The 15320-nt window shown below is 38.1% G+C and overlaps 1 protein-coding gene across 1 annotated transcript in view; it reads left to right on the top strand.

Moving 5' to 3' along the window:
* Positions 1-15320, top strand: part of ADAMTS19 (ADAM metallopeptidase with thrombospondin type 1 motif, 19) — a 197011-nt gene that overhangs the window by 147591 nt on the left and 34100 nt on the right. The window contains exons 16-17 of the mRNA XM_004686504.1: positions 340-506; positions 3910-4063. Of these exons, the coding sequence (XP_004686561.1) occupies positions 340-506; positions 3910-4063 (321 nt within the window). The remainder of the gene's footprint in view (positions 1-339; positions 507-3909; positions 4064-15320) is intronic.

The following is a 15320-nucleotide window of genomic DNA, read 5'->3' on the forward strand; positions in this document are numbered from 1 at the left end:
TACCGCAGCTCTGTATGCATAAATATAAGTAAATCTTTTTAAAAACGTTAATATATTAATGAATAGTTTAGCATCATAATAGTTTAGCATCATAATCAAATGTCCAAGGAATATGGAGGAGGCACAGATCAGTATCACTGTACCTGTGACAAACTTCAGGGCAGGAGAGCTGTAGCACTTGCTGACTGAGGAAGCCTCCAAAAGGAGATGCTTCAGGTTTTACATCTCAAAGTACCTGCCCATTAGTTCAGAATAAAAAAAACAATGCCTTTAATGAAAACATGTGAAATGGATATTGATCAGTGAAGCTGACTTGTTAATTCTCATATTATTTATCAATCTTCATAGCTCTCCGAGACACTGGAAAACAGTCTATTAATAGTGACTGGAAGATTGAACATTCCGGAGCATTCAACTTAGCAGGAACTACAGTCCACTATGTCAGACGAGGCCTCTGGGAGAAGATCTCTGCCAAAGGTCCTACTACATCACCTTTACACCTGCTGGTATGAGGAAATGAATTGATACATTGTGTAATCAAGTTACTATGACAAAAGACATTCCCATGTGTCCTCTAACCCTTTTCAAAATGTTAATCATCAGGTAGGTATTTAAAATTGTTTAAAAGATGGGTTTAGGGCATTTCTTAGGAGTTTTAAATCGTGAAGCTAAAATTGGAAACTATTGCAGAAGGAATAAGATATGTTAAGGAGTTTGGAATTCACAGATTCTCAGGAGAGGCAAATGAGCAGGCATTAAGAAGCCCTTTCCCCCATAAGCATAAATTTATAAACCAGGTGTCTGCCAAGAGAATTTATAGTATTTCATACATCCATGAAATGTGCATGATCTATATAAAATGCTATTGATAAAAATTACTGTCCCTGGGAAAAGATTTGTTCCAATGCATTGAGTTTCTCTGCTCTATTTTCTTATTAGGTTAATTAGTTCCTGTAAAGAATGATAAAAATTTGAAAGTTTGGGATGTGTTTCTTTACCAGGCAGTAAGAGTGGTGTGCGTGACAGCTTAGATAAAAAAGCAGGACATTAGGGCTCTGTGTCCTGGCTGGTGGCAGGCCCACGTGCCCTTTGACCTTGATCTTGCAGTCAGTGTGCTTGGCTAAGGACTGAGCCCTGGCTCAGGTGGTTTGTTTTCCATCCTAATGGCAATGTCCTAAAGTGCAAACACTTCCACACCTCCTTAAGCCCACACACAAAAACAACTCTGAAACACCATCAGCCAAGTGGTGTCTTCAGTTGGAGATATGCATTGCTGGTCTGAAGAGCCAGAGGTTCAAATCATAGCTTAACACATTTGCCTACTTTACCTGCAGGGAAATCACCTGGGCTTCTTTTAAAACCTGCATCTCTGTCTGGGTCTAGGATAGACCCTGAGATCTGTATTTTGAATCCCTTGGGCTGATTCGAAACACAGACCTCAGGATGCCACTACTGCTTGCTTCTCTATGGATCACATTTCCAATAGCCATGTTTATGTGATTAACAGGAAGAAAGGGAATTATGTGAGTGGTGTTAGGACCTCCTGTTCCAAATCTTAATAATAACAACAGTAGCAATAGTAGTATATACTATTCATAAAACACTTTGAGTCAGATAAGGTCCAAAAGGTCACTACAGCATTTAATTCTCAGAATAACCCTTTGTGATATGAGTTTTCACTCCATTTTACAGATTTATTTATTTATGTAAATGTGAGAAAGACTATATGCTTAGTGTTTCCCCATAAGTTATTTAGCTTGGAACAAATCAGGTGTTAATCGGTTTCCTATGTTGTGCTTCCTGATATAAAGCCTAGATGTTTTATACCAAACAGCCTTGGACCATAAATTTATTTATATTTTGAATAATTACCTTTTTCATTGCTCCATGATTCTTTTTTTGGATCCTATTACTAAATTTGAATTAGAGACTCCACTCTGTATCACATACCATTTTGGAGAGGAAAAAAAATAATCTAACAAATATTCACTAATATCTGGCATTTCCTGTGATTTGAATTATTTATAGCAACATTTATCAGCAGCAAACATTTTTAATTATTGGATCGCAAAAAATGCCATCAGGTTGACTGATGATATGAATGTAAACTACATTTTTTAATAAGACAAGACCTAGCCTCTTCTACTGAGCCTGTAATTCAAAATGTTAAAACAGTCTATGTGAGACCTCAGCATCGGGGAGAGGGAGTTTCCTAGCCACAGAACCCTTAATCTGACTGGCAATTACCAAGGTTTTTCCTGGAAGCATGAAACATAATTAAAGCTAGTGAACTATGTCTACAGAAGGCATCTGTGTGACCTGGATTTATTCAGTGATCCAAAGGAAGCTATACTTTTAAGATATTTTTCTTTAATGACTATTACAGACTGAAAGCTTGTACTGAATTTTGGAAGTACCTTCTGCTACGTTGCTTCAGTGTGTGCCCTTGACTGGAACACAGTTACACTTTCCTTCCTGCAAAGAAAACTGCCAAGTTCAAATGGTTTAAGAAAGAGTAATGATTTTCCTAGCCAATGTTTCTATTTCAAATGGCATTAGATATTTAAGGACAATCTAAAGTTCTATCAATGAAAAAGTAGTTCACTGGGGGAAATATAGGCAAGTTTTTATTTAATTAAATAAGAGGTAAATAACTTATTTACATGATCATTTCATCAAAATAAAAGCTGTGTCATCACTTGGTTATGGCTTTAAACAAGGTAAGTCAATCTTTTTTTTAAACTCATTTAACTGAAATCACATGTAATTGGCAACATCACACGAGACAGTTAAAGCCAAAATAAATACTGTAATGTACTTAGAACTAGTAGCCAGTAGGTTATGCATAGAATTTAAAAACCATTATTTTCATTATTGGTAATGCCATCGCACTTTTTCCTGAATGTACATGTTAACATACCTTAGTGTTTCAGCTGATCTGTTGAAATGAATCTTATGTAAAAGATATAATGAAAATACAATAGAAAATGTACAAACCCTTACCCTCATTTAAACTTGTGTGTAAAGTGGTAACTCTGAGTTACCTAACATTACAACATTGATGCAGATTAATTATTGAAGAGTTCTCTATAGCATATAGCATAAATTAAAATTGAGGGTTTTTTAAGCATTAAATAGTATTTAATGAGATCTAGAAAACTTAAAAATCAAATTCCATACTTAATCATGCCAATGTCAAAAAATGTCAAATGTCATTTGTAAAATGACAAATGTCAAAAGTAAAATGTCAAAAAATGAACTTATTTTGTCCTTTCATTTAAAATGAATTTGGGGATTTTTCTTTCATTTACATATATCTAACTATAGTAATTGAGTGAATTATTTGAACATATTCTTTTCCAGATGAAATTATCTTTACTCAAATGGAAAACTAGTAGATTGTCAAAATTCAAAGTTTACTGCAGGTACACATGGAAAGAAATTCTTGTCCTCTCTGTGACCTAGAAGTAAGCTTTCTACCCTTGTGAGGGAGTTCCCAATCCTCTATCTTCTCTCCCTACTAACACAGGACCTCACCAGCCATCTCTCCTTTTTTGTATGAAGGAAAAGTTTTATTTACTATTAGATTATAGGTCATATCTTGGTATTAGACAGGGCACATGTCCCTGTCCCCCTACGAATGTCATCTGATACACACATTGTGTTTGGAAACTGTCTCGCTCAGTGACTGGAAAAGAAAAAGCCCACCTCATTCAAATGGGCTTTGCTTCCAGACGTCTTTAGGTCAGAGCTAAGGGCTGAGCGCCTGTCTTTTCAGAAGCATGAGAACTCCAACATGTAAACAGTTGCACGACACAGAGTAAGCATTGTTTGGTATGAACAGCCTTAGTTTATGCTTCACATTGAATTGATCAACTTTTATGTTTTGATCACTTTTATCGATTGTAGGTGCTGCTGTTTCAAGACCAGAATTATGGTCTGCACTATGAATACACTGTCCCATCCGACCCTCTTCCAGAGAATCAGAGCTCTAAAGCACCTGAGCCCCTTTTCATGTGGACACACACAGGCTGGGAAGATTGTGATGCCACATGCGGAGGAGGTGAGTGATTTTCCAGTATGAATCTTTGCTAAGTAGCAGTTGTTTTCTGAGTAACTGCTGATAAATAAGATTACCACCCTGTCAGCAATTCTAAAACCCACAAAAACTTGAACAAAGGGTTTTGTGACACAGTTAGTGGCTAATTGCCTTACCTATCTTGTGACAAAATGTGATGGTGACGTTAAAAAAGGCTCTTTGGTGGTGTTGCACAGCTCACTTGTTGTGTTCTTTTATATGAATATTAATGTATTACCTTGATACCATGCAGGTTGTTCAGTCATATAGATACATTTTGGAGTTTTATACTTTACTTTCTCATTTTTATAAAATATTGAAAGTTCTAAATGCTGGCCAGAGTATAGCTACCTGCAAGCATTGTAGACCTAAAATTAATGTAAAGATAAATGAAAGAGCGGTACTGAATTTGCTTTAGACCTAAAATTAATGTAAAGATACATGAAAGAGCGGTACTGAATTTGCTTCTGTGTGACCTGCATACTTGAGCATCTGAAGACATGTGACCGTTTGCCCTTGTGCATTTCCCAGGATAGAATAAATACTAGTGATGCAAACGACAGAGTGTTGGAGACCAGCTCCAACTTTTGAGGTGTCTGGAGGCAGGACAGGCAGGACCCTAAGATGGGAAGGCGTCGGCGTGCAGAGATTCCAAGAGGGGGGAGAGGACGCAAGGAAGACACAAGAGTCAGGATTGGGTGCATGTCTTCCTGCTCATCTTTTTGCAGGTCTTTATTTATACTGTTTAGCAAGATTTAGTTACAATAATGCATCAGGTAAGTTAATAAGAAACCAACATAAAAGTTTTAAAGGAAGAGAGGAACAATGCATCTTCTTCCTGCTACTTTATGGCACACTATACTATACATCTTTGTGATAGCTTTCATGTATACGGATGTTTAACTGTGACTTTAAAGGATCAGGGTCTGGGAAAGGATGAGCTGTTAGCAAAGGATTTAGGAGTCCTAGGGAAGGAATAAATTGTGTTAGCATAGTCGTCAGTGATAGCCTAAAGAGAAGCCAATGGCTAACTTAAGGTTAGCAGAGAGTAGCTAGTGTTTGTTTAGGAAGAGGTTAAATAAGACTAGCAGAGAGTAGTTAGTGATTGTTTTAGGAAAAGAATAAATTAAGAAGTCACATAGTTATGCATTAAGCAAAACCTGTGTTGATAATGTTAGGAAATTGTCCATGGGTTCTTATGCCCTGAGAGTTATCTTAAGAATCACTTTTTGTCAAAAGACCAAAGAAGTTTTCCAGGAGTCTTAATGTACCCGGGTCTTATCTCTCCGAGAGCTTGCCTTTTGTCTTCAGTCAAAGGAATTTCCTGCCCACGAGCAGCTCAGCTTGTACTTTGCCCAGGCCAGGTAGCCAATTTAGAGCTAAGGCAATCCAGTTACAAACTGATGTTGCTACAATATTTTTTGATATTATGATTATGCAAAAAAGGGAAACCATAACATAAGTTAGCAGTGGAAATTCTGATTTTTCAGAGCTTTTCCTGAGCTACCCGGAATCTGTCAGACGATAGCCATTGCATAGCTTGTGTCAATAGAGCAAAATTGCAGGGGTGGTGGTCTTGAGCAGGCAAGAAGGGATGCCTTACAGTCGTTGCTTCTGGTGAAAATATGAACAGCCCATCACTACTAATGGGAGAAAATGAATTGGGCATTTTGGAATGGGCACAGAGTCTGAGCACCCCAGGTGGGCTCATAGTTCTTGTTTTAGGAGAGGAAAGAGTTCATTGTTAAAATGGATGTTACAGAAAAGCAAGAGATTTATGGGTAGGTAGAAAGGACGGGGAAGCTCTTCCAGCAGAGAAGACCCTGACTGGACAGCTGCTGAGGGCAGGCAGTAGCGGGGAAGGAGGGAGGTTTGGACTGTGAGTGCCTCTGAGTTGTGTCTCCTGCTGACTGGCTGTACCCGTGGGGTTCCACTAGGCTACCAAGGACCAGGGCTTGCCCACGTTACCTGGCCTGCCTTCCTGAAAGTGGCTTTATTCTGTGCTTTAGCAGCATGTGACTCTGTCACATTCTGGACATTCCACTCCTTACTGGGAATTGGGGGTGCCCTCCTGGTTTCTGACTGGTCACCTGTTCCCATTCCCTAACTTCCAACTTCAAAAAGACAGTATTGTGGACAGAAGCAGGTGTCAGGAACTTAAGGCAGCACACTCTTCTGGATGCATCTATTGTATCTCTAAGGGACATCTTGCTGTGAGTGAAGGTAGAAAAGGAGATACTGAAATTATGGAAAACAGAGAAGATGTGAAGGGGTCACTTAGGAGGATGAAAGGATGAGTGAAGTGGGACCCGTGTTTTGATGGTGTGGTAGCACTGCTGCCTGTCATCAGGGATCTTGATTTTCAGTGATCACTGATCATCATAATGGTATGTTACCTTCCAAGGCAATACAGCTTGCCAATGCACATGTAGAATAACTCTGAGAATTGCCTGGTAGGTTTAGTAAGTCAGAGGAGAATATGGTTGACCTGAGATTATTTGTAAGGAGTTGAAATGGTTAGCCATAGAACTCAACTGCAAAGTCAAGAGAAGAAGGGCTTGTAAGTGAGAAGGTGGTAGAATGAATGGATGAGTGATAGCAACTCGTTGGTTAAAGAATGTCTACACAAGGTTGTGAAGGGAGAGGGCTGGATATACTGGAGAATGTGGGAGAGTACAGAGCTGATATTATGAAGGGGTTGCAGTTACTGGTAGTCAAAACGCAGGGGAATTATTGAATTAAGTCAAGCAAGATCTCTAGGAGAAGACCAGGACCTGAGAGGCCTCTGTGTTAGAAGAATCATTCTAATGGGCATTGTAAATAGAATAATTGTGCCTAGAGCAATGTTGGAAAATAAAACAGTAGACTCTCCCTGATGGCACACGGGTTAAGATGCAGCACTGCAAGCTGGCTGCAGCTGCTTCAGTATGAGCTAGGACCCCGGCCAGGGAGGGGACCCACATGGCGCAGCAGACCTCTCCTGACCCGCCTTCTGCCCCCCTCAGCAGTGTACTTTATCAAGCTGCCTGTTCTGCTCCCCACTCTGTCTCTGGTGAATCCTCTCACCCCCAACACAGTTGTATCCAATTCTGTATGTATAAATAAATAATTTAACTTTAAAAAAGAAAACAATAAATCAGAAGCTAAAATCTTACAGTAAAAAAAGGCAGTGGCCCAGGATCTAGCTTTTGACATCAAGAAGGGGAATGCACTACCGAGACCCGCAGCTTAGAAGTTCAGGAAGAAGAAAGGGAGAGTGGTAAGGGAGTGTCCAGTGGCCAGGGCCTCTCTTACTTCTGTAGCTTCCAAGGGTACTGGGAGTAAGAAGGAAAATGAGCCACAGCCTGCTAGAGGCTGCAGGGGGAGCAAGAGAAAACGATGCTGGAAACATGTTACTGTGCAGAGCTGAAAAGGAACAGCTTTACCAGAGCAGTCATAGATCTGGGGTTCTCACCTGACTCCTGGAGTCCCTGGCTCTCGAGATAGCAAAGGCCCATGGAGGTCAGGTTATCTCCCCAAGAAGAGGAGAAGGATACAGAACACACTTTGTTCCAAGGGACATAGAGTAATAGAGACAAATGATTTCAAATCACTCTTGCAATTTACAAAAGTCATCAATCTTCCATGTGATGAAATTTTCACTGACCACTTTTGTCCTGGGCCCCATTACTCTCAGGTGACATGGGGGCCTCCATCCTGCCCCGATTCCTGTTCCTTGACTTTGCCCACTCTTATGGTCTGCATTCTTTATTCAAATAATTTAATAAGAACAGAAACTATGCTTGATCTTGGCCAGAAGGCTGAGAATCGATCAACACAAATAGGAACAAACACATTGGAAATGAAAAATCAATACAGTTAGGATTTTCTCTCAGATAAGAATAATCAGCCCCATGCAGTGAGGAGTGAGTGAGTGAGCAGAATGATGAAAAGGTTAATGGTTTTTGTTAAAGCACTACAGGCAATTGTTAAAATCTGTTTACATTGGAAACTCTAGCCAGGAAAATACTTGTCATTGAATTTCATTATCCTCTAATTTTTTCCTCCATAGTGGTGGCTTAATAAAAGCGGCATCAGCAATAAACATGCCAAACGTGTTAGTCCTTAGTTCAAGTAAGCAGATTATTAGATTTTGCAAAGAGTTGGTTAAATTTTTTTCCCTAAAATTCACATTAATTACAATCTAGAATATATTCTGCCAGTTGTCAAACTTTAAGGAACAGAGATTCATTATAAATTCTTTAACTGTCAGAGGGACTTGTAAACACTCTTAAGCATGTCTTTTCTTACCCTCATCTTCCTATAATTCTACTGTCACTACACAGAACAAGAATCCAATGACTTAATTATTAACATGAGGAAACTGAAAAGTCTTAAAAGTAAGTGACTCTCCAAGGTCACAAGGCCTTTGGAGTTTGAAGAGAGGGTTAGAGTCCAGGACTCCTGTTTTCATCATAGACTTCCTTCCAGAGCTTCCCAGAAGGCTTAATTTCACTTCTTTTCACAAAATAGAACATAGTCTTAGAGATTACATAGGTTTTCTTTGGATTCAAAGAAGTATTTTTTTTTTAATTTTTTTTTTTTAAGATTTATTTATTCATACAGAACTGGGGTACAGGCCAGAGATGCGGAGGGTGAGAGGATTCACCAGAGACAGAGCCGGGAGCAGAACAGGCAGATTGACCAAGTACACTGCTGAGGGGAGCAGCGGGCGGGTCAGGAGAGGTCTGCCACTCCATGTGGATCTCCTCGGGGCAGGCCGGAATCAAACTCATGCCGAAGTGGCTTAAGCTTCTTAGTGCTGTGCTTTAACCCGCTACGCTACTAGGAAGGGCCCCCCTTTTTATATATATATATATATATACATATATATATATATATTTTTAACTGTTAAATATGAATGAGATAGGTATTTATTTTCATTTCAAATGCCTTATTTTGTAAAATAATACTGGTCCTTACATGACCTATACATGATTTGTGTCTCACCAGACCTGCACTCCCAAATCTGTTCATTGTGTTTAGTCAACAGTTTTCAATTACCTCTGACTGTATTAATAGGGCACATAGTCATTTCAGTGCCAGAACATTTCTGGGCGTTTAGATATTATTTTCCTTTGCAGTTCATAAATAAAGTGGAGGGACAGGATTTCAAGAATCGCATCATTTCTGACTTCATATTGTTGATTTTATAGCCAGAAAAAGCTTTGTAATCTTTCAGCATATTCATGAATTAAATGAGACTAGGTTCAAAGCACAGAACATTGGAAACAGATTCATGCAGAGTTTATCTTCAACAGGAAAGAGGAATAATAGCACTATTCTGTTTCACTGGAACAATTAGTAAGAGCAAGTAAAATACGATAAGGCAATATAAAAATGCAATGTTTCATTTAATATTTTACATTCTATTGTAAGGCATTAGGTTGCCAGCAGTAAGTGGGGGAAGAAAATTTAGAGATAGTTACATTTTTATTTGAATGATCTTTCACATCAATATCTCAAACTAAGTTGTTTTAATTTTTTTAATAATAGTTTATTTTTACATCATTTTGTGCATCCTTTTTAAAAAAAACTTATTATTGAAGAGCTGCGGTATAAGCCATAGGTATAGGGGGTGAGAGGATTCACCACAGACAGCATGGGGAGCAGAACAGGCAGATTTACCAACATACAATGTTAAGGGGAACATCAGGGGAGATGGAGGTGTGCTGCGCCATGTGGGTTAGCTCCCTGACCAGGGATTGAACTCTAGCTATGGCAGTGATAGCCACCAGAGAGGCCCTGAAATGAAGTTTTAAAATATGATAATCAAAATTAAAATTAACTTATTATATATTTGTTTATTAATAAGTTGTATGACAAGAAAATGCTAAGTTATGTAATTTTTTTAAAAATAGCTAATGGATGCTGGTGATTATATGTATTTTCAACAGTTTAACACACAATTTTCATCATCATCTTTTTGAATTCTAATAGTAGTTCTAGAAAATGTTAATGAATCTATTAATTTGTATTTTAACACTGACCATTGAAATTCATTATTTTCTAACATCTTAAAATTTTACTTGTGAAATAATTTTTTGCATCATATTTAGTTTTTTAAAACATCTAAAAAAGTTTCTGAAGGAATGTCTTAAATTTATTTTGGCACTTCAAGTTTTTTGGACACAAAAAAAATGTGTTTAGTGACCTTAATTCAGAGGCATTACCGATGCATCATTTCATGCTGAGGGTTTTATATAGAATTAGCATTCCACATTGTGCACGTTACCTGTATTACTCGAATTTATTTGAGTCTAATAGTAAGATTAATGAAATAGGACCCCAAAGTAATCTCTTTTGAAATAATGTATTGAAGAGATAAATGTGCTTTTAGGAAAGCATTATTATCTGTTATTAACTATTATCAAATAGATACAAACACAGGGGGAAATCCTCCACATAGTTCACATTCAGTCCTGTTAGCTCGAGACTTTGCAGCTGTTACCCCCATAATAACATCCTCTATACTTGCCCATCATCACCAGATTCTAAGGAGGCATCCAAAACTTTGGATCCAAGTTGAGGAAACAGCTCAATACACAAATGCCCAAACCCCAAACCTTTTTTTTTTTTTATGTGTAATAGTTTATTTTTATACCTTTTTGTGCATTTTTCCATCTCAGTTGCAATCCCCTTGGGCTTCCCATCACCAAACCACCCATGTGCCATGCCCGGATCTTTTAAAAGGGTACAGTTTGTTTCTATGTTAACATTTTAAAGGCACTTTGAATATATCAAAATAAGTGTGATCAGCCAAAGAAAATACAACAAAATTTATATTATTTCAGTAATACTTAAAACAATTTAGTATTGTACCTTACTTAAATAGGAGTATTATCACAAACTGCTTATGAACTTGAACTTTTCATGCCTAAATGATAATCCATTAATGTAATCCATTATTTTACATTAATCCATTAATTTTGTAATTTACCATTTAGATTGCAGGTGATTTTTTACCATTTTCAGAAATGCAGAGCGGAAATGAACCCTTCAATACAAAACATTTAGCCTTGAATTACCTGTCAGTCTTGATTCTGTTACCAGTAACTACTCTGTACACGCTCTTGTGGGGGGATCCAAACACAGGTGCTCTCAGCTAGTAGTGAATTAACTGTCCAGCTTGTATGGGTTAGATGATAATGAAGTTGCTAACGAGGGTGAGATGTGAAGTGGTAGATAAGCCTTCTTGAAATATGAATAGGTACAGAGGCCCCAAGGCTGATGAGGATGATTATTACTAGGGTACAAAATATGAAGATCAAAGTGGAAAATAACTTGACCAGAAGAACTGAAAGAAGCTAGTTTATGACAGTACTTGAGTTGTTATGCTAGCCCTCCAGTTTAACTCAGAAGTTCTGTGAGCACATTAAAATATGTGTACATGGAAATGACAAGATAAGATTGGATGATCTCTTAGATATTATGAATATAACACATTTTTCATTGAGATTAAGAAACAATAGAAAGCCCAAGCTCGAGGGAAAAATATTTCATGGATATGTTGAAAATACAGCTAAGCAACAACAAATGTTGGTGAGGATGTGGAGAAAAAGGAACTCTCCTACACTGCTGGTGGGAATGCAAACTGGTACAACCATTATGAAAAGCTGTTTGGAGGTTCTTCAAACTGCTAAACATGGAGCTTCCATATGACCCAGCAATCCCACTCCTAGGTATCTACCCAAAGGACACAAAAACATGGTATCAAAAGGACATCTGCACCCTGTATTTACTACTGCTCTATTTACAATAGGGAAGACAGGGAATCAATCCAAATGCCTAAAAATAGATGTATACATTTATACAAGGGAATATTACTCAGCAACCAAAAAAGATAAATCCATGCCTTTTGCAGCAACATGGAAGGGATCATGCTTAGTGAGATAAGCCAGAAAGAAAAAAAAAAATTGGATGGTTTCACTCATAGAAGGATTGTAGGAGATCAGGAAAGAAAAAAAAAAGCGATTGTAATAAAGAAAAAAAAAATGAGAATAGTGAACAGCTATAAACCAGAAGGGGTAGAAAGGGGAATGGGATCAAAACTGGGGTGGAAAGAGTACATGAGGCTATGGTGATGGCACACGGGTGAATTGATGGTGGGAAGCCCACAGGGGTTACAATCGAGATGATAAAATGCACAAAATAAATAAAAATAAATTTATTAATACAGCTAAGATGTTAATGACATTATGGAACTGGTCCAAGAAAAAAAGAATATATGCACGAAAATAATTATCATTTTACATATCTTTAAGAAGTGCTCATAGAAAATTCCTTTGTCCTCATTAAAGTATATTTACTTTTGATTTGCTTGCTTGCTGGCCAATTGCTAGTTCAATAGAAAATAAATATATTAATTTCAAAGAGAAATCTAAGTACAAATGAGTGCCTATAGCCTGTTTTACAGTTCTACAGGTTTATTTAAAAGTTTGTCATGTTCAATGTGATAGAATTTCAACTGTGTATATTGAAACACTGGGCTGGCTCTCAAGAATGCGTTTCCACATTTATGATGCAAGTCCCTGAAAAGAATCTACCTGGCTAGAATGTATTTTATTAAAAATATCCATTTCATGGGTGAAAACAGAGCATAGAAAATAAAACAGCCTATCTCTGAAACTGGGAAGGACATCCCAGTTTTATCTTAAATACCATCAGAGAACAATCAGTAAATTAAAAAAAAATTGTTCCTTATTTTCACATTTTGCCTAAATTTGGTAATGGGATCAATGCACAATGGTTCCTTTTATTCAAAGCACTGAAACATATTTCCCCAATACTGACTTAACGCGAATGCTCTAGAGGTGAAGGTAATGGCCATAAAGCCAGCATTACACTGTCAGCAGCTCGCAGCTCCTCAGGCGCAGGCAGAGGGCCAGTCACTTCATCTGAATTTGTCCCTTGGTTCCACAGAATTGGATGGGCTGTCAATATTGCTGTTAGATACTAGAATGGGAATTTCCTGTGTTGGCTAGAACATGGAAATATATACCAAAAAAAAAATAGTGTATTTATAGTTCCATGTGTGTTCAAGGGTCTTAGTTGTATTTTTATAGTCAAAATGTGTCTATAGCTGAGCAATAGGTTTTTTTTTTTTTTTTTGACTCTACTGGTTTTTATTCACTGAAACTTGAAGACATAGGGCTGCTTCTCATCTTCAAAAATTTTATGATGTGTATTTCTTTGGTACATTATACATGGAATTGCTTCAGTTTGTAGGCACACACCTCTTCATTTCTTAGAACATCACTAAAAGTGCTTCCTGCAATGGTGTCAGTTTCTAGTTCTCTAATTTATCAGCATTGTAGGTAAGAAATGATTTTTTTTTTCAATAGCTCAGTATGTTAGCTCTGGGCCAACACAACTAGGTTCAATATTTTCTGAAGAAAGAAAACATAAGAGTATAATTAGCTCAAAGTTATTCTATGCCTGTATATATGTTTGACTAAAGCTTTCTGGATAATGTATGCTTGTCATCTTTTTGTATTATATTTGGCAAAAAAAACCACATTACATTACTGTAGGGAACTACATCTGTTCTGTAAGCATATCTTGTGGCTCTAAAGACTTGAAATTAAATTTATGAACTAACATTTATATTTCATAAAAGTAGTATTTATTTTAATTCTGCTTTTAGATAGTCATCATCATAAAGCAGAGATAGTGCTTATCTATGTTAGAATTATACAAATTTGGGCCCTCCCTGGTGGCGCAGCGGGTTAAAGCCCAGCACTGAGAAGCTAAAACCACTTCTGCATGAGTTCGATTCCCGCCTGCCCCGGAGGTGACCACATGGCGTGGCAGACCTCTCCTGACCCGCCAGCTGCTCCCCTCAGCAGTGTACTTCATTGATCTGCCTGTTCTGTTCCCCACTCTATCTCTGGTGAAGCCGCCCCTGAGCCTCTGCCTGTACCCCAGTTCTGTATGCACAAATAAATTAAAAAAAAAAAAAGAATTACACAAATTTGTATTCACTTCAATATGTGTACCAGATCGTAAAAAGAGCACCTGATGCATAAGAACCAGGAGGAAGTTGATTGTCCCAAATTCTCATATTTATGTAACACCTCTTTGTGAAGCTAGTTCTCTCTGTAGAAACAAAGGGAAGAACATCAGACCTTTTTCTTCTCTAGCAGCTTATTTGAAAAGTATTTGAATTTGTGGGTATTGAATACTACTGTGATTAAGTGTAATGCCACACCTCACCCATCAGGACCTATCAAGGAGTAGCTTAGCCAGCCCCTAAGCATTTACTAGCTTGAGGCCTGGAAGATTGCCTTTCTACAATTCAGTATCAGCTTGCTGCTTTGGTAGGCTGCACAGGGCAGGCTAGAGGACCTCTGAGTCATAGCTGCCACGTTCAGTCAGGCAACTAGCACGCTGTTAATGTTCCTGGCCTAAACTACAGTCCAGCCCATGCTCCATTTGCCATGTTGAATACCTCGTTGTAGGGCAATTTCTTTGTGGAGAAAGCAGGAGTCTCTTCTAATTCTTCTCCCTAGGGACATACCCTTTCCCCAATCTGTATGCCGTCGGGCATACTTTGCATTAATCAGTGGTTGGATGTCCACCTCAAGGCCCCCGCCTCCATTTGCCCACTGGTACAAACCTCAAGAGTGGCATAAGATCAAGTTGTCATCCTACCTCGAACTCCAGGGAAAGGTCCTGTTAGCTGCTTTTGGGAGCTTGTTGTCTATATTGAGTGCCCATATAGAAGAAACTGCAATAGCAGAACCCTGAGATTCTCGAGATGTGGAATAATCTGGCCAACATTGTGTATTCTGTGCTAGAAGACAACGAGAGAGCTACATGGTTTCAGTAACATGACATGCAGTCATTTCAGTTCTAGTTGCTACTTAATGTACATATGTATATAGTTGTTTTATTCTATAATATGAGGTGAGAACATGCTTAGTGCTCAGGGTTATTGAAAGGAATTCAGTAGGGATCTTGGATCTGTCCTGTTCTTTTGACTTCTGCCTGTCTTCTTTGTTTCTCATAATACCGAGTCAAGTCAAGTAAAAGGTACTCAAAAATTATTTAAGGTAACTCTCGCACTGCATCCTTTCTTTCCTCCTTTCTTGATACCATCCCTCCCTTGCTCGCTTCTATTAATTAAAGGACAGCCATCTCTTCACCACCCCAGGGTACCCTTTCTGATCTGACCTGCACGAATATGCTGCGCTTCCTAGTT

This window comes from Condylura cristata, unplaced genomic scaffold, assembly GCF_000260355.1.
Source record: "Condylura cristata isolate star-nosed mole 26May11 unplaced genomic scaffold, ConCri1.0 scaffold00021, whole genome shotgun sequence".
Lineage (NCBI taxonomy): Eukaryota > Metazoa > Chordata > Mammalia > Eulipotyphla > Talpidae > Condylura > Condylura cristata.